The sequence below is a fragment of the Pongo abelii genome, chromosome 20 (assembly GCF_028885655.2).
Source record: "Pongo abelii isolate AG06213 chromosome 20, NHGRI_mPonAbe1-v2.0_pri, whole genome shotgun sequence".
Classification (NCBI taxonomy): Eukaryota; Metazoa; Chordata; class Mammalia; order Primates; family Hominidae; genus Pongo; species Pongo abelii.
In genome coordinates, this window is record NC_072005.2 from 10787793 (window position 1) to 10806290 (window position 18498).

The 18498-nt window shown below is 53.0% G+C and overlaps 1 protein-coding gene across 8 annotated transcripts in view; it reads left to right on the forward strand.

The window, feature by feature from the left end:
* Nucleotides 1-18498, forward strand: part of DNM2 (dynamin 2) — a 111992-nt gene that overhangs the window by 27519 nt on the left and 65975 nt on the right. For all 8 annotated transcript variants that reach the window (XM_024236646.3, XM_024236648.3, XM_024236650.3 and 5 more), the window contains exon 2: nt 13898-13971. In XM_024236646.3, the coding sequence (XP_024092414.2) occupies nt 13898-13971 (74 nt within the window). The remainder of the gene's footprint in view (nt 1-13897; nt 13972-18498) is intronic.

Here is an 18498-nt window from a genome sequence, read left to right on the forward strand (position 1 = left end):
CCCTTGCAGTGGAGAGCAGTTAGGATGACACTGAGGACACCCCTAGGAGGGCAGAGTTGCGAGGTCCAGGACCCCACATTTGAGCAGTTTCCCTGTCACTCTTGAAAATGCTGCTGGGCCAGCCAGTTTCTTTGGGGTTTCTCAGTACTGCAGAAAGTTACAAGGTCAACACTGGCCTGCAATCACAGTTATAAAAAAGTTATAAAAACCTGACATTCAAATCACATTGGAGACTATAAAACAGCAAGTTTTCCATTCGCACACCTCACATGACCTCAAGCCTGCTGTCCATACACAGGAAATGGAGATGTACAGAAAAAAACCCCAAAGTGGAGGACATCATCCCCCATGTATAATCCGGTCCGTGCATCGCACTTGACCTTCAGCACTGCAGCCTGCATTGCTCCCCGGACTAGCTCCTAAGATTGATTTAGCCAGTTCCCTGCCAGTGGACATTTAGGTCATTATCGGTTTTCATTCCACAAAGTACTGCCCTCAGGGAGTCGGCTGTCCTTGCCAAAGCACTGCACTAATATGTTTCTGGGTGCTGGGGAAAGGGCGCCTAAGACACCTGCCCTCAAGGTGTTGATATTCTAGTTGGGACTGTTAGATAAGTAAGCAATTAGGCTGGGCACGCCTGAAATCCCAGGGCTCTGGGAGGCCGAGGTGGGAGGACCGCCTAGGCAGCATATCACTACAGAAAAACACAAATAAAAAAAGTTAGCTGGGTGTGGTGGCAAGTGCCTGTAGTCCCAGCTACTTAGGAGGCCGAGGTAGGAGGATCGCTTCAGCCCAGGAGTTTGAGGCTGCAGTCAGCTATGATTGCATCACTGCATTCCGGCCTAGATGACAGAGTGAGATCCTGTCTCTGAAAAAAAAAGGTGGAAATAAACCAGAAAAGTACCAACTAGTGGGCAGTGCTGTGTTTAGAAGGAAAACAGGGCAACATGAAGGCGAGGTGGGCATCAGTAGGGGACAGACCTCTCTGAGGAGGTGACATCTGAATCGAGTCCTTGGTCACCGGAGGTAGCCAGGATTGTGGAAATACTTGGAGGAGATGAGATGGTCTTTCCAAGCAGGAGGCCAGCATGTGCAAAGGCCCTGCGACAGCAATGTCTGGCCTCCTTGCTGTTTCTTTTTATTTTAGTTTTTGAGACGGAGTCTCACTCTATGACCTATGCTGGAGTGCAGTGGCATGATCTTGGCTCACTGCAACCTCTGCCTCCCAGGTTCAAGTGATTCTCATGCCTCAGCCTTCTGAGCAGCTAGGAGTACAGGCACACGCCACCACACCCCGCTAATTTTTCTGTATTTTTAGTGGAGACAAGGTTTTACCATGTTGGCCAGGCTGCTCTTGAACTCCTGACCTCAGGTGATCCACCCACCTCGACCTTCCAAAGTGCTGGCATTACAGGTGTGAGCTACCACGCCCGGACTTTTTGCTGTTTCTTGACCACCAATGTGGCTGGAGGCAGGGAGTGAGGGGGTGGTGGGGGAGGAGGGCACGGAGGTGACAGGGCCATGGGGGCACTTGGGAACCGTCAAATGTTATGAGCAGAGGAGGGTCATGCTCTTACGTTGTATCGAGTTTTCCTTTTTTTTTGAGACAGAATTTCACTCTTATTGCCCAGGCAGGAGTGCAATGGTGTGATCTTGGCTCACTGTAACCTCTGCCTCCCGGGTTCAAGCGATTCTCCCACCTCAGCCTCCCGCGTAGCTGAGATTACAGGTGCATACCACACCTGGCTAATTTTGTATTTTTAGTAGAGACGGGGTTTCTCCATGTTGGTCAGGCTGGTGTCGAACTCCCACCCTCAGGTGATCCACCTGCCTCGGCCTCCCAAAGTGCCGGGATTGCAGATGTGAGCCACCGTGCCGGCTTTTTTTTTTTTTTTTTTTTTTTTTTTTGAGACAGTGTCTCACTCTGTTGCCCAGGCTGGAGTGCAATGGCGGGATCTCACGATCTCAGCTCACTGTAACCTCTGCCTCCTGGGTTCAAGCTATTCTCCTGCCTCAGCCTCCCGAGTAGCTGGGATTACAGGTGCCCACCACCACGCCTGGCTAATTTTTGTATTTTTAGTAGAGACGGGGTTTCGCCACGTTGGCCAAGCTGGTCTCAAACTCCTGACCTCGGGTGATCTGCCCGCCTTGGCCCCCCAAAGTGCTGGGATTACAGGCGTGAGTCACCACACTCAACCAATTTTTTTTTTTTTTTTTTAAATAGTAGAGACAGGGTCTCATGATGTTGCTCAGGCTGGTTTCAAACTCTTGGGCTCAAGAGATTGCCTGCCAAGGTGCTGGGATTATAGGCATGAACTACTGTGCTCCGCCTGAGTTTTGCTTTGATTCGATGGGGCGAATGTTCCCTTTTGGGTATCATGGTAAGAGCTTCGCAAACCCTTCCGCCTCCTCTCTGAGGCATTCCCACATAACAGATTGGGAAACTGAGGCACAAAGATGTTACCTGACCTGCCCATCTTGTCCAGAAAGGAAATACTAGATTCCAGCCAGGGCCTGGAGAGTCCCAGAGCCACGATCACAAATTGCCACAGGTCACCTTCTGCTTTTGCTCCCAGCCTGGTGTGTCCCTTGGATGAGACCAGGGAGCAGGTGATGCCACGGCTTGAGTGCCAAGGGCGGGCCTCGAGCCAGGAGCTGCAGGATTCCTGAGCAGGGAGGGGCCGCTGGGCTGGGAAGGTTGCGGAGGAGTGAGTTCAGGAGTGGATTGTGGAAGCAGAGAAGTCTCGTCATCTGTAAAATGGCAGATTTGGCCCATTGTCCTGCAAGCATTGGTCATCTGCCTCCTGCCTGGGTGTGTGTTGGGCACTGGGGAGAGAGCAGAGAAGGGGCCGATATGGGACTCTGCCCCTATGAGGCTGCCACTCTAATAGGATGTTGAGGTGGGGGCAGGGACAGACTGCAGCTGGGTGAACACATCAGGAACCCGGAAGATGCCAGTTGTGAGTGGCACTGAGCATTGGGCGGGTTGATGTGTGAAAGAAGGGGAGCAGCTTCCTGTGGCGGGGGGAGGGAGGGTGCAGTTCACTGGGAGCTGCCCGCCTGCTCTGTGAATGCTGCAGGAAGAAGGTTCCAGGCTGAGGGAATAGCCGGGGCAAAGGCCCTGGGGCAGGACAGTATCTGGTGTGTTTCGGGAACATGGAGGAGGCATATGTGGCTGGAGTAAAGCCAGCAAGACAGAGAGTAGGGGGAGGTGAGGACAGGAAGGTGACGGGACAGGTTGTGCAGGGCTTGCGGGGGCTGCAGGGAAAAGTTTGGCTTTTATTCCAAGTGAAGCAGGAGCCTGAGGAGGGCCCTTAACAAAGGGGTTTACAGTGACATAGTGTGCCCAGGCACCTTGTGGCTGCTTTGTGGGAGGCAGATTGTGGAGACCAAGGGTGCCACTGCACTGGTGTAGGCAGGTGACAGTGGGACATGCCGACAGCCTTGGACACGGAGGGAATTGAGCAGAATCAGGCCTGATGTGGAGGTGAAACCAGCAGGACTCGCGGCTGGACAAGGCGGGTGGGTGAGGGCCAGGGGGAGCCCCATGTCTGCAGCCTCGTGAGGGGTGTCTCCCCTCCCTGCCCTTTGGGGTGACCACAGGGATGCAGTGGCGCCTGCGTGAGGACACTGTGTGGGCCGGGCACTGTAAGGCTTCGGCGTCCTTGCTGGGTGACCAATGGCTATTGTTGGAAGGAAGAGGCAGGGACCGAGGTGGGCAGAGGAGGCTGGGCGTGGAGCCTCACTTCTGCTCCAGCAGGGCCACAGAGAAGCGCCCGAGGTGGGTGCGGGTGACTGCGGGTCTGTCTCATTGGTGTCCTACCCACGTTCGTGTCCTGGCTCTGCTCCTCCCTTGCTGAGTGTCCTGGGCAAGTCCTGAGACTGAACCTCAGTCCACCTGTCTGTGAAATGGGGCTTTTGGCCCGGCAACCTTGTGACTTTCAACCCCTCTGGGGTTGTCAGAGGATTTGCTGCTATGTTGCCCGAGATGGGGTTAGAGACAGCCTGTCGGGCGGCCAGCATTCCTTGTATGGCTCTTACCAGAGCCCTGAGAGAAGAGGACAGGGTGGAAATTGGCCCTGGAGTGTGGGCTTCTGCCGAAGCCTCTTCCTGTGGCCAGTGCCATGCTGAAGGCTGGCTGTGGTGTTATGTGAGCCCTCCCAGCCACATTCAGGCTCAAAGAGACTGTTGAGCATATGGTGACAAGGAAGGGATCCCAGCCCAGGGTCCTGGCCAGGCCCTGCCAGCAACAGGCTGCACAGGTGAGGGGTGGCTGGCCCTGGGGTTCTGGCTCTGGCCCACACTGCCGACTCACCCTCTGTGGGCTTATCTGTTGATTCTCCCTCCCATGGGAAGGCTCTGGGTTTGAGCCTGCATCATTCCTGCACGTAGTCATCCCCACCCTCATAGGGACTGGAAGTCAAAAGGTGCCTGGTGGAGCCTTGTGGTCTGTTCAAAAGACGGTAAATAAACAGCCTGGGCTTCTGATCTGCTGGACTCAACCTGGCACCTCTCCCATCGCTGCTGGGTGCCGCTTCCCAGCTGCACCCTTCCCTGCCTGTCCCCTACCGCCTTCCTGGAGCGCTTATCCCCTTCCAGGGAGAGGTGGCCCACTTTAGAGCTCCGAAACCCGCTCTGGTGGGGTGAAGTGACTTGAGCCAGGCCAAGCAGGTGGCTGGGCCCTCTTTGGCAGACAGGAAGTGTCCTCCCATTTCATGGATGGCCAAGTCAGCGCCCAGAGAGGGGTAGAGACCTGTCCAGGGCCACACAGCCCAGGAGGGGCGGAGCTGGACTTTGAACCCAGGCTGCCTGGCTCCACAGTCTGGATTCTTCCTACCCATTCAACAAACACTTAATGAGCACACAGTGTCTGGCAGGCACTGTTCTAGGTGCTGAGGATCTAGCAGTGACCAGGCCAGGTGCAGAAGTCTTGGCGTGTCACAGGACTAGACCTTCATCAGAGGCCGTTTTGCTGGGAGTGGGAAGGGGTGTGTATTTGGGAGGGAGGGGTGCAAGCCATCACACCTGCCCATGGCCAGGTAGGCAGGGCCTATGGGAGGGTTTCCTGGCAGAGGGAACACCCCCTGCAAAGGCCTGAAGGCCAGCAGTGCCAGAGAGAACTCAGAGGAGGCAGGGGCAGGGGGTGGGGCTGGGGAACCCGGTCAGCACTGGGACTAGGACTGGACAGGATGGGCTAGGACCAGTCACGTGGTTTCTGCAAGAGAGAAGCTTGGAGGCAGGATCTTCATTTTAGAAAGGTCACTGGGGAAGGTGGGAGGATGGGCCAGGACCCTGGGGCCTGGCCTGGACCCATGGATAGGAGGCCAGGTACTGAAATGATGCAGTAGTACTAGGCTAGGTGCAGTGGCTCACACCTGTTAATCCCGGTGCTTTGGGAGGCCGATGTGGGAAGATTGCATGAGGCCAGAAGTTTGAGACCAGCCTGGGCAACATAGCGAGACCCTGTCTCTGCAAAAAATAAGAAAATTAGCCGGGCATGGTGGTGTGTGCCTGCAGTCCCAGTTACTTGGGAGGCTGAGGTGGGAAGATCACTAGGGTCCGGGAGTTCAAGGCTGCAGTGAGGTATGATTGCTCCAGACTGGGCAATATAGGAAGATGCCATCTCTAAAAAAAAAACTAGCCAAGCATGGTGACGTATACCTGTAGTCATAGCTACTCAGGAGGTCGAGACTGGGTTTGCCTGTACCCTGGAGTTTGAGGCTGCAGTAAGCTGTGATTGTGCTACCGATGCAGCCTGGGCACAGAGTGAGATCCTGCCTCTAAAATAAGTAAGGCCGGGCGCGGTGGATCACGCCTGTAATCCCAGCACTTTGGGCTGCTGAGACTGGCAGATCACCTGAGGCCAGGATTCGAGACCAGCCTGGCCAAAATGGCAAAACCCCATCTCTACTAAAAATACAAAGAAATTAGCCAGGTGTGGTGCCAGGCGCCTGTAATCCCAGCTACTTGGGGGGCTGAGGCAGGAGTAAGCTGAGATTGCGCCACTACACTCCAGCCTGGGTGACAAAGCAAGACTCCATCTCAAAAAAAAAAAAAAAAGTTAATAAAATACTTAATTGTGCATCTCCTGTGTGCCAGCCCTACTCTATCCTTTGGGGATGGAATGTTGGAGGATCCCACCTTGGGGAGTTGAGATGGGGGTATGGGGTCTGTGTGTGAGCCAGAACAAAATGCAGCTAAGTGACATTTAGCATGTGTTAGTTCCACAGAGAAAAATGAGGCATGGGGGGTGGAGGTGGGAGAGGTGTGAATGGGGGTGAGAGAAGTCTCTGAGGAAATGTCATTCGAGCGGGATCACTCTGAGCTTGGCTAGGTTACCCTGTCTTACTGACCGGGAAACCTAGACCAGAGAGGCCAGGAAGGCTGCCCAGGATCACACAGCACGGAGGTGGCCAAGCAGGGACTGGAACGCAGGGCAGCCTGGGTGCACAGAGGGCACTGTAGCAGCAGCAAAGGCAGAGGAGAGGAGTAGGTAGATTTCAGTACTCAGAATGCGGATGGGATCAGGGAGGAGGAAGTAGATGATGGAGGCTGGAAAGTCACTTCCTGCTAAGTGGCCAGTGTCAGTGTTCTGGGCAGAGCTGCTTGGGAGGCAGTTTCTGGAAGGCTCCAAGTACTCCTGCTGCTGTGTCCCAGAAAACCCTTAGGGCCAGGCCCCTCCTCACCAAGCTCCCAGGAGATTTCTGGGGGGCTCATTTTGGAGGCAGTCCAGGCCGAGGGTGAATGTTGCTGCCCTTTGCACGCAGCAGTCTGGGAACTTTTAGAAGCAAAATCGGATGAGTCCCAGGGCTCCTGGCGCTCTCAGCGTGGCATGCGAGGCCCTCGGCGCCTGCCCTGCCCTGTCCTCAAACTCTCCCCTGAGAGCTGTGTCTCCATCGCCCAGGCTGTGCCCTCCTGTGCCCGACTTAGAACTGTTAGGAATAACACTCAAAATTTTAAGGAAATTGAACACTCGAACAAAGGATTTTTAGCAAAGCAATTTTACTTCTGTACAGAGGGGTGCTTGTCCTTGGCCAGTCGCCATGAGAGCACACCTGAACAAAGGGGCACGAGAGCCTTTATTCCTGATGCAAGTCCTGCCCCTGTACCCTTTCCCCATTGGCCGGGGTCGGGTCGTACAATCTAAACTAATTTTGATTGGCTAAACATTTGAATTTTTGTTGATAAGGTGGGCACGTAAAAGAGAGAGGAAAGGGGAAGGGGTGTCTGTAGTGAGCTAGAAAGTCTTCTTTTTAAATAAGGGAAGGAATGTGAGCTGGTACTGGTAACGCCTGGTACTGTGGCGTGCCTGGGCATCTAACAAAGCCAGAAAGGAAAAAGGAAAAAAAGAGTGTGTGTAGGGTACTATGAATTAAAAGATTGATCAGGCTATTTGAAGAGAAACCTCATCATATTCCACACTACCAATACCCCAGGCCCAGAAAGTCACCTTCTCCTGCGTGTGCCCACAGCTCTCTGTGTTCTCTTGGGCGTCACTCCCGCCCTATGTTCTGAAGCTGTGATTGTCCCTTGTCTGTGCTGGGCGGTGGTGGTGTCTGGGGCATCACCATTGTCCTCACGGTGCCTGGCGCCTCAGACACAACCAAAGCGGAGTCACAGGACAGCACAGGCCACAGGCAAACACCAGAGGTTCAAAGCCTGGCCCCGGCTGGGAGTTACTGGAGGGTCTGCCTAAGACGTGTTCGCTCAGAAGGCCAGGTGCCCTGGTGGTGAGACAGCTCAGGCCCTGTGGCTTCAGTCCGTGTTCATGCCACCCCCAGATGCTGTGTGACCCTGGGCAGGCCCCCACCCTCTGGGCCTCATTTGCATCTGTGAAATGGAGCCAGCAGACCCATTTTAATGGATCCTGTCATGGTTAAATGGGTTAATAGGCAGGTGCAGTGGGGTCGTTGCAGGGAGTTCAAGACCAGCCTGGACACCATAGTGAGACCTTGCCTCTACAAAAAATTTAAGGTGGGCCGGTGTGGTGGCTCACACCTGTAATCCCAGTACTTTGGACTCCATTGCACTCCAGCCTGGGTGACACAGCGAGACTCTGTCTCTCAAACAAACAAAAAACCAAAAAACTTAAGGTGGTGGTGGGTACCTGTGATCCCAGCTACTTGGGAGGCTGAGATGGGAGGATCACTTGAGCCCTAGGGTTGGAGGCTGTAGTGAGCCGTGACCTTACCACTGCACTCCAGTCAGGGCAACAGAGTGAGACCCTGTCTCTATTTAAAAACAAAACAAAAAAGAAAACAAAAAGGTTAATAATCATGCAAAGTTCTCAATGCCTTGCTTGGCATAGGGTCAGTGTTGAATAGCTATTAGCTACTCTAATGTTTTGAACTCAGTGATGCGTGTGTATGATGCGGAATTCAAAGATGTCGGAGAACAGGCAGTGGCTCCTTCCCCACCAGGCCCCAGCCGCCCTGGGTCCTGTTTTGTTTCCCTTTGGTTGTCTTAGTCACAAAGTACAGACTTTCTTCTGTACCTTTTCCCTTCCCCTCCCCCTTCCCTTCCCCTCTCCCCCTTCCCTTCCCCCCTCCCCCTTCCCTTCCCCCCTCCCCCTTCCCTTTCCCCTTCCCCTTTCCCTTTCCCCTTTCCCCTTCCCCCTTCCCTTTCCCCTTTCCTTCTCTTCTTCCTTTCCTTTTCTTTCTTCAGTAAAACTGATCAGTACCAACCTTTTCTTTTTTTCTCACTTAGTACACCTAGAAGGGAGTTACATGTCTAGAAAGGACAGGCTCTTTCTTTTTGTGTGTCTGGTGCCGCATAGCGGCATGGATAGGCCATAATTTATATATAAATATACGTATTTTATTTTATTTTAAAGGTTTTTGTTTAGTTTTCTTCCCCCGAGACGGAGTTTCACTCTTTGTTGCACAGGCTGGTGCAGTGGCGCAATCTTGGCTTACTCCAACCTCCGCCTCCCGGGTTCAAGCGATTCTCCTGTCTCAGCCTGCTGAGTAGCTGGCATTAAAGGCACCCACCACCACGCCTGGCTAATTTTTATATTTTTAGTAGAGATGGGGTTGCACAATGTTGGCCAAGCAGGTCTCGAACTCCTGATCTCAAATGATCCACCCACCTCGGCCTCTGAAAGTGCTTGGATTACAGGCATGAGCCATTATGCCCAGCAATATATCTTATATATAAGGTGATTGAAAAAACATGTTTTCAAAAAGAAAACATATATTTTCAATCAGCTTCCTTAGGTCAAACATAATTTATATTTAACTAGTACCCCGTTGCTGGGCTTTAAAATTCTTTCAGATCTGAATTTTTCGTCTTATTGAGAAACTAACAGGGTTGTAACAATTCTGTGGGCAAATTTTAATGGAACGTCTACCCTGTACTTTTGTATCTGAATCTTCACAAACATGTTCTCCTCGACTTGTGACTTTTTCCTGAGATTTCAGTTAGATATAATTAATCGCCTGTCTTTTTTTTTTTTTTTTTGGGGATGGAGTCTCACTCTGTTGCCAGGCTGGAGTGCAGTGGCGCTATCTCAGCTCACTGCAGCCTCTGCCTCCCAGGTTCAAGCGATTCTCCTGCGTCAGCCTCCTGAGTAGCTGGGACTACAGGCACCCTCCACCTCGCCTGGCTAATTTTTTGTATTTTAGTAGAGACGGGGTTTTACCATGTTGGCCAGGATGGTCTTGATCTCCTGACCTCATAATCTGCCCGCCTCAGCCTCCCAAAGTGCTGGGATTACAGGCGTGACCCACTACGCCTGGCCAATCGCGTAAGTGTTAAGCATATACCTTGATTTTCTTTTCTTCTTCTTCTTTTTTTTTTTTTGGAGATAGAGTCTCCCTCTGTTGCCCAGGCTGGAGTGCAACGGCGCAATCATGGCTCACTGCAGCCTCAGTCTCCTGGGCTCAAGTGATCCTCCTGCCTCAGCCTCCCGAGTAGCTGACACTACAGGGAAATCCCACCATCCGCAGCGAATTACTTTTTACTTTTTGTAGAGACAGGGGCTCGTTATGTTGCCCAGGCTGGTCTCGAACTCCTGACCTCAAGTGATCCACCCACCTTGGCCTCCCAAAGTGCTGGGATTACAGGTGTGAGCCGCTGCTGCAAGTTTTGATTTTCTTATAAATGATTGTACCTTGGTACCTACTGGCTAGATCAAGATGCAGGACTTCTTCATGGTCTCAGAAAGTCCCTCCTGCCCCTTCTAGTTCATTTCCCGAAAGGGAACCACTGCCCTGATTTCTATCTCCAGAGACTAGCTTTGCCGGTTCAAGTTCAAGTCCACTCTGTGACTCAGCAAGAGAAACAAGGACATGTGTCTACAAAAGGCGCATATGAAAATGTTCAGAACAGCTTTATTTGTAATAAATTCAAAATAGGAAGACCCCAAATGTCCATCCAATGGTGAATAGACGAAGAAACTGTAGTCCATCAGTGCAATGGACAGATGCGACCACGAAAAGGAATGAACGTCAGACACACTAAGCAGGCAAGATGTTTGTGATTGCATCACATGCTGCTCCTGTGTTGTTTTATCGTTGACATCTTGCATTTGCACACTTCAAAAATAGTCATTGAAAGGATGGAGCAGGGGCACTGTTGTGAGGGGCATGTGCTGTCACCGCTGCTGCTGGTGATTCAGTGTCTAGCCAGCGCTGCATGGTTTCTGAGGTGCTGCATTTGTCTTTTTTTTTTTTTTTTTGAGATGGAGTCGTTCTGTCGCCCAGGCTGGAGTGCAGTGGCACAATCTCGGCTCACTGCAACCTCTGCCTTCCAAGTTCAAGCGGTTCTCCTGCCTCAGCCTCCCAAGTGGTTGCGATTACAGGCGCCCACCACCACACCTGGCCAGGGTTTTTTTGGTTTGTTTTTTGTTTTTTGCTTTTTTTTTTTTGCATTTTGTATTGTTTTTGTTTTTGTTTTGAGATGGAGTCTCACTCTGTCACCCAGGCTGGAGTGCAGTGATGCGATCTCGGCTCACTACAACCTCCGCCTCCTGGGTTCAAGCCATTCTCGTGTCTTAGCCTCCCAAGTGGCTGGGATTACAGGCATGTGCCCCCACGCCCGGTTAATTTTTGTATCTTAAGTAAAGGCAGGGTTTCACCATGTTGGCCAGGCTGGTCTCAAACTCCTGACCTCAGGTGATCCACCCACCTCGGCCTCCCAAAGTGCTGGGATTACAGGCGTGAGCCACCATGCCCAACCTGAGATGCTGCATCTCTGATGTGCAAGATGCCAAGTGTCCTGCCTCTCAGGTCCCTACCTGTAAGCTAGGTGGCCTGGGGCTCTGTGAGGGCCAGGGCCAAGGCTACATGTAGCGTTCATGGGGTTAATCCCCTGGGACAGCCTGGTGTCCACTGTGACTACTGTGACGGAGAGACAAGGGGCCATGCTAAGAGGTGACTTTGTGGTCTGTCACCTGCATGGGGGAGCCCCCTCGCTGTTTCCCTCACTCTGCTCACTCGGCCTCCCAATTGATGTAGCTTGCTCCCTCAGTCCCCCTGCTCAGAGAACCTTCTCCAATTATCCCAGCCCCCAACCCCTCTTACCCCTGCAGTATGTCTTCCTCGCACCCACCCCCGTCAGAATGTTGGCGCCAGTGTCACCAGCACCTCCCAAGTGCTCAGGAGCCAGTGAGAAAGGTTCACTCCTTTTCATGTAAGCCATGAGCTGTGATGTTGTCCAAGTCTCGTATCCTGTTTGTGCCTCAGGCTCCTCATCAGCCGAATGGGAGGCTGACGGAAAGGGAGTAGAGCTCAGGCATCAGCTTGAACTGGGCCACATGGCGTGACAGGCCTAGTGCCTGGCAGGCAGGGCCCTCGGGCTCTTTGTCATCCTCAGGAGTGTGGCTCGAAGACAGGTACCATCCCAGGCCTGGAGAGCTGACTGTGCTGCCTGTGGCTGCAGAGACAGGATGCAGAGGCCAGGGCTCGTCCCCCAGGGCCTTGCAAGTGTCTGCAGGGCGCTCCCCTCTGTCTTGCCTCCTCCCGCCCTCCTGGATCTTCTCTATCCAGCCTGCCCTCAGGTTGTGACCATCCACCTCCCAAACTGCCCTGGAATCTGCCTATGGCCTATCCACTGCCCTCCATGCCCTGCCTGCCATCTGTCTGGTTTCGCCCCTGATGTCACTCACATGAACCATAGTGGTCACCCCCACCTGCCTTCTGCTCCTGCCCTCTCCCCTGCATCAGCCAGAGGGGGGTTTAAAAAGCTTACATTTGTTAATAATCTGGCTAAAGCTTACATTTATTGTAATCCATCCCTAAATCCCAGCTGGTGGCCTTGCTCTAACAGTGCTGACCAGCCTCCTCATCATAATCTCCAGCACCGCCACCCCCAACCCCCCAGCGCTGACCACTGGAGGCTGCTTCTAAAACTTCAGCCCTGCTCTGCCAGCAGCGCCCCTGGGGGGTCTTCATAGCCCTGTTGCCCATCAGGATCCCTTTTTTCATGTAGTCCAGGCTGCAAGCCCCGCCGAGGGCTTGGGCTGACTTGGTGTGTAGTCACTGCTGTGTCTCTGCACCCAGCCAGAAGTGGTGGGACAGCCCCCCGGCTGCTGACGGGCTAGAACCCATCGTCCAGGGTGTGTGGAAAGAGCACATCTCCCCCTGACTCCACCCACTGGGTAATACATTCCCAGGAATTTCCAGTGCCCAGCCCCAGCTGAGAAACAGGTCTTCTGGAAGCCTCCAGCACCCTCATCAGGGGTTCCCAGCATGGGTAGGGCCACCTGCCAGCTAGGAATGATTGTAGTGCTAGTGGCGCTCGCTCAGGGACCCAGGATGCTGTCTCATTCTGTACAGGACACAGCTGTACAGTACCAATTGCCCTGTGTCCTGTACAAATTTTCAATGATCCAAACATCTAGGTGCAAAGCCTGTTTGAAATTCCCTGTGTTGGCCAGGCGCGGTGGCTCACACCTGTAAACCCAGCACTTTGGGAGGTCAAGGCGGGCAGATCACCTGAGGTCGAGTTCGAGACCAGCCTGGCCAACATAGTGAAACCCTGTCTCTACTAAAAATACAAAAAATTAGCCAGGCATGGTAGCGCGTGCTCCGTCAAGTGGTAATTTACATTCCGCGAAATTGATCCATTTCAGAATTAGTGGTCTTTAGTCATTTTACAGTCTTTTTTTTTTTTTTTCCCCCCCACACACAGAGTCTCGCTCTATTGCCTAAGCTGGAGTGCAGTAGTGCAGTCATGGCTCAATACAACCTCAGCCTTCCGGGCTCATGCCATCCTCCTCTCTCAGCCTCTCTAGTAGCTGGGACCACAGACGTGGGCCACCATGCCCAGCTAAGTTTAGTTTAGTTTTAGTTTAGTTTAGTTTGTAGAGATGGGGTCTTACTATCTTGCCCAGGCTTTTACAGTTAATTTTAGTAAACATCACCATAGTCCAGATGTAGAACATTTTCGTCACCCCAGAAAGCTCCTTCCCCTCCATTGGCAGTCACCTCCTGTTCCCACATCCAGGTATCCACTGATCGCCTTCTGCTTCTGTAGATGTGACTTTTCTGGACATGAAACACATCCTATTTTGTCATCAGTAACTTTCCTCGTATTTTACCCATATACATGTGTCATTGTGTTGATTTAAAACACATAGGAAATGTGTTGATCTCCTGGGTATGAGGGAAATTTAACAAATACATGCCAGGGAATGGGCCCCCTGGGAGTACGGGGGGTGGGGCACAGCCTGCCAGAGGGAAATGGTTCTGGTCACTATGACCTTCCATGCATACCCTCCTGAGCTCTTCAGGCCTCAGGACCCTCCAAGACCAGAGCATTCCCCAGGGCCCAGCTGGGGTTGGTGCCTTTGCTGAGGTCGCCCAAATTGCAAGACAGAGTTGCTCCACCACGTGTGGTCACACTTCCTGCCCCTCGATCCGCGTGAGTAATTTCTGTCCTTTTCCCCCCCTCACAGGGACTTCCTTCCCCGCGGTTCAGGAATCGTCACCCGGCGGCCTCTCATTCTGCAGCTCATCTTCTCAAAAACAGGTAAGGTGGGGCGGCCTGAGGCTCAGCAGGAAGTGGATGTGGATATGTGGTGGCCAGGAGGAGCTGGGGGCGGAGGGTGGAACTTGGGTCCTGGGCTGTCATTGGACATTGAATTCATGTGTTCCACATGTGTGAGGAAGTTGAAAAACGGCTCAGTGAACACTTACACACCCACACTGCAAGCCCTCATCTGTGACCAGAATGCCAGGTGCCATGTGTGCTTTTTTTTTCTTTTTTTTGAGACAGAGTCTCACTCTGTCACCCAGGCTGGAGTACAGTGAAGCGATCTCGGCTCACTGCAACCTCTGCCTCCCGGGTTCCAGCGATTCTCCCGCCTCAGCCTCCCAGGTAGCTGGGATTACAGGCATGACCCACCACGACCAGCTAATTTTTTTGTATTTTCAGTAGAGACAGGGTTTCACCCTGTTGGCCAGGCTGGTCTTGAACTCCTGACCTCAAGTGACCCTCTCACTCTGGCCTCCCAAAGTGATTACGGGCATGAGCCACTGCACCGGCCCCATGTGTGTTTTTCATGTGTTATAGATAACCCGATTTTGCTGAATGCTTTCAAAGTCAGTAGCAGACGTGGTGACACATCCATCCTTCACGCCCCAGCACACCTCCCCATGCAATAAAGACACCTGTCTACAAAGTCCCAGCACCATGCCCCAGAGAACGAGTCATTCCTGCATGTCATCCACGTCCCAGTTTCTACTCAGCATGTCACCAGTTGTCCCCCAGATATATGGCTGGTTTTATAGCTGCTCTGCTCAATCCCATGCTATACTCTTTTGTAATCTCTTCTTCCCTTTTCATTAAAGCAGCCTCCCCATAATCACTTTTTTCATTTTTTTTTAAGAAACAGGGTCTCACTCTGTTCCCCAGGCCGTGTAGTGGTGTAGTCATAGCTCACTGCAGCCTTGACCTCCTGGGCCCAAGCAGTCCTCCCCCATCAGCCTCTCGGGTAGCTAGGATTACAGGTGCACACACCACCACCACCCCCAGCTGATTTTTTTTTTTTTTTTTTTTTGTAGAGATGGGGTTATGTTACCCAGGCAGGTCTTGAACTCCTGGCCTTAAGCAATCCTCCTGCCCTCAGCTTCCCACAGTGCTGGGATTATAGGCATGAACCATCACGCCAGCCCTCCACCATTGCTTTTTATTTTTTATTTTATTTATTTATTTATTTTTTGAGACAAAGTCTTGCTCTGTCGCCAGGCTGGAATGCAGTGGTGTGGTCTCAGCTCACTGCAACATCCGCCTCCTGGGTTCAAGCGATTCTCCTGCCTCAGCCTCCTGAGTTGCTGGGACTACAGGTGTGTGTCACCATGTCTGGCTAATTTTTGTATTTTTAGTAGAGATGGGATTTCACCATGTTGGCCAGGCTGGTCTTGATCTCTTGACCTCGTGATCCGCCCACCTCGGCCACCCAAAGTGCTGGGATTACAGGCGTGAGCCAATGCACCCAGCCACCATTGCTTTTTAATCAGACTTTGACTTTTAGGGAGACCCAGCCTGTTGAATATAGTATGGCCTACGTGTGGATTTTTTCCTGTTCTTTCCCTCCCTGGTCTCAGTGTATTTCTATTCTTCCCACCCGAGGCTGACATGAGGTGGGCATATATCCCAGCTGGAAACCCCCTTGGGCCTCCTTGGGAAGGATCTTGGGCCAGAAGCTAGACCCAGGAGAGGTAAAGGTCTCCTTGCCCCTTCCCTGCTAATCTGGAATATCAGCTCTGGGCGTTCAACACTCAGTTTGTGTTAATGTCTCCTTGCGGCCCTTTTAAACACTCTCACACTGGGAAGGCAGCTAACACACACACACCTGCCATTCTACAGATGGGGAAACTGAGGCTTAGCCATGTTGCCTGTCTTTCCAGTGAGCCCCAGATCTGGGACCTGCATCCAGGCAGATCTGACCTCAACGCCGGCTTTCAGCTTGGCCTCCCAAGCCTCCTCACTTTCATCCTCTGGCCCCGCCCAACCTGGCGAGAAGGCGTGTCTCCAGTGAGAGACAGCAGCTGATTGGCCCACCACCTCTTCTTTATGAGCTCTGCCATTTTGTATGCCACCGATGGGCCAGTGGGCTGCCACCTCTGGGTTCAGGCATCCAATCAGCTATGCCAGGCATGGGCAGCCCCAGAGTCCTGAGAGTCACTATGGAAATCAGTCTTGGTAGTTTTCTGTTTCCCATTGAGCAGGATGGGGGACAGATGTGCAAACTGTATTTTTATTTTATTTTATTTTATTTATTTATTTTGAGACGGAGTCTCACTCTGTCACCCAAGCTGGAGTACAGTGGGGGGTGATCTTGGCTCACTGCAACCTCCGCCTTCCAAGTTCAAGCGATTCTCATGCCTCAGCCTCCTGAGCATATGGGACTACAGGCACGAACTACCACACCCAGCTAATTTTTTGTGTTTTTAGTAGAGACGGAGCTTCACCATGTTGGCCAGGCTGGTCTGGAACTCCTGAGCTCAAGTGATCTGCCCGCCTTGGCCTCCCAAAGTGCTGGGATTACAGGCGTGAGCCACTCACTGGGCCTGGCCGCAAACTGCATTTTTAATGAGACCCTGGTGATGCTGGTCTCTGGCCACACCACTGGGAGAGCCTGCCCTGCTTGGTTTAGGCTTGGAACGGAGACTGCCCAGGTTCCCAACCTGGCTCCTAGGGAGGGACCACACTGTGTTTCCTCTCTGGACAGTGATGACAGTAACACCACCTTGTTAGCCTTAAAGCACACGTTATTTCATACATGTTGGGGAGGAGGGGAGAGAAGCAGGCAGACAGCCTTGGCCAGGAGCGAGCACAGAGCGCAGGCCTACCCAGTGCCTGACCCGGATGAACGATGATGGGTTCCTGGGTTCCTGATGTCTGTCCCCACCTTACAGAGGAGGGAGCCGAGGCTTCCTGACCACTTGCCTTAGGGCACGTGGTAACATTGTCTTTAAAGCTCACCCTTTAGCCACCTCTTGGGGGAATGTGGCCTTAGATAACCAAGGTGTGACTTGACCAGATCCTGTGGCTGTTGGTGGAAAAGGGACCACAGGGGCCGATGCTGAGGCCAGTGCCCGGGAGGAGGAAGGAGTACGTGCTGGAAGGGGTGGGGCAGGTGGGGGATGGGTGTGGCAGCTGTGGTGGAGGTGGATGCATAGTTGCACCCTGTTGGGCTGGTTGAAAAGGGAGTTCCAGGAGTGTCCCACATGGGTGGGGCCCTTTCCTGCCTCCCAGCTTGCACCCCTCAGCCCCGCCTGATCATGGCATTTTCAGTCTCTGTCTCCTTTTTTTTTTTTTTGAGACAAGGTTCTGCTCTGTGGCCCAGGCTAGGGTGCAATGGCACGATCTTGGCTCACTGCAACCTCCACCTCCCAGGTTCAAGCAATTATTCTGCCTCAGCCTCCCAAATAGCTGGGACTATAGGTGCACACCACCTAGCCTGGCTAATTTTTGTATTTTTAGTAGAGACGGGGTTTTACCACATTGGCCAGGCTGGTCTTGAACTCCTGGCCTCAAGTCATCTGCCCACCTTGGCCTCCCAAAGGGCTGAGATTGCAGGCATGAGCTACCACGCCTGGCAAATTTTTAAACTGAGATGAAGTCTTGCTATGTTGACCAGGCTGGTCTTGAACTCCTGGGCTCAAGCAATCCTCCCAGCTCAGCCTCCCAAAATGCTGGGATGACAGGGGTGAGCCCCTGCGCCTGGCCGGGCTCCAATCTCTTATTGCTCCAAGTAGGTGCCCACTTGGTGCTGGGCCTTAGCTGATCTCCAGGGAGGCAGTGTGAGCAACTGGCATGGTCCCAGCCCCCGAGCCCCAGCCTGTGAGTGTCTGTTGGATTCACCTTGGGGTTGGGGGCCCAGAGAGAACATTCTAGGTAGGGAAATAGCATTAGCAAAGCGGTGTGGGGAGGCGGTGAGGCTGGGGAGGGGCCAGAAGGCAGGAGGGACCGGGACTGGTAGGCATGTTGAGGATTCAGCAGTGGGAGCTGGGGTGGCATGGATGGTGGGGGGAGACCACTGGCCGCCATGTTCAGGAGGGACAGTCAGGGACCAGAATGCAAGCGGGGAGTGGGGGATAGGGAGTGGCAGAGAGGCTGGCATGGCGCCAGGCAAGAGGCGATGGGGGCCTGGCCCTGGTGGTGCCGGCAGATGCCAGGCAGTCTAGACTGTCTTCCAGGCGAGGCATTAAGCAGCATAGGCACCCTGGCTGGGGGAGGTGGGTGGGAGGTAGGACGCCCTACTAAGAGGAGAGGAAAATGAACACATTGTGGGCATCAGTGATTGCTGGGGCCGGCGGGGCCTTGTGGGGTATACACCAGACCACATGGCTCCTAGGGATTGGAAGCTGGCTCTCTGTGACCAAACTCAGAACCAGGCTGCCACCCTTTACTGGCCCGGGACTTGTTAAAGTGACTTCCCTCTCTGTGCCTTGGTAGCTTCATCTGTAAAATGGGGGTGATGGTGGCGCTGCCATCACGGCCATGGCACCCCATTGGCTGTGGTATGCTGTCCCTTCTTGTGGGGTCTGA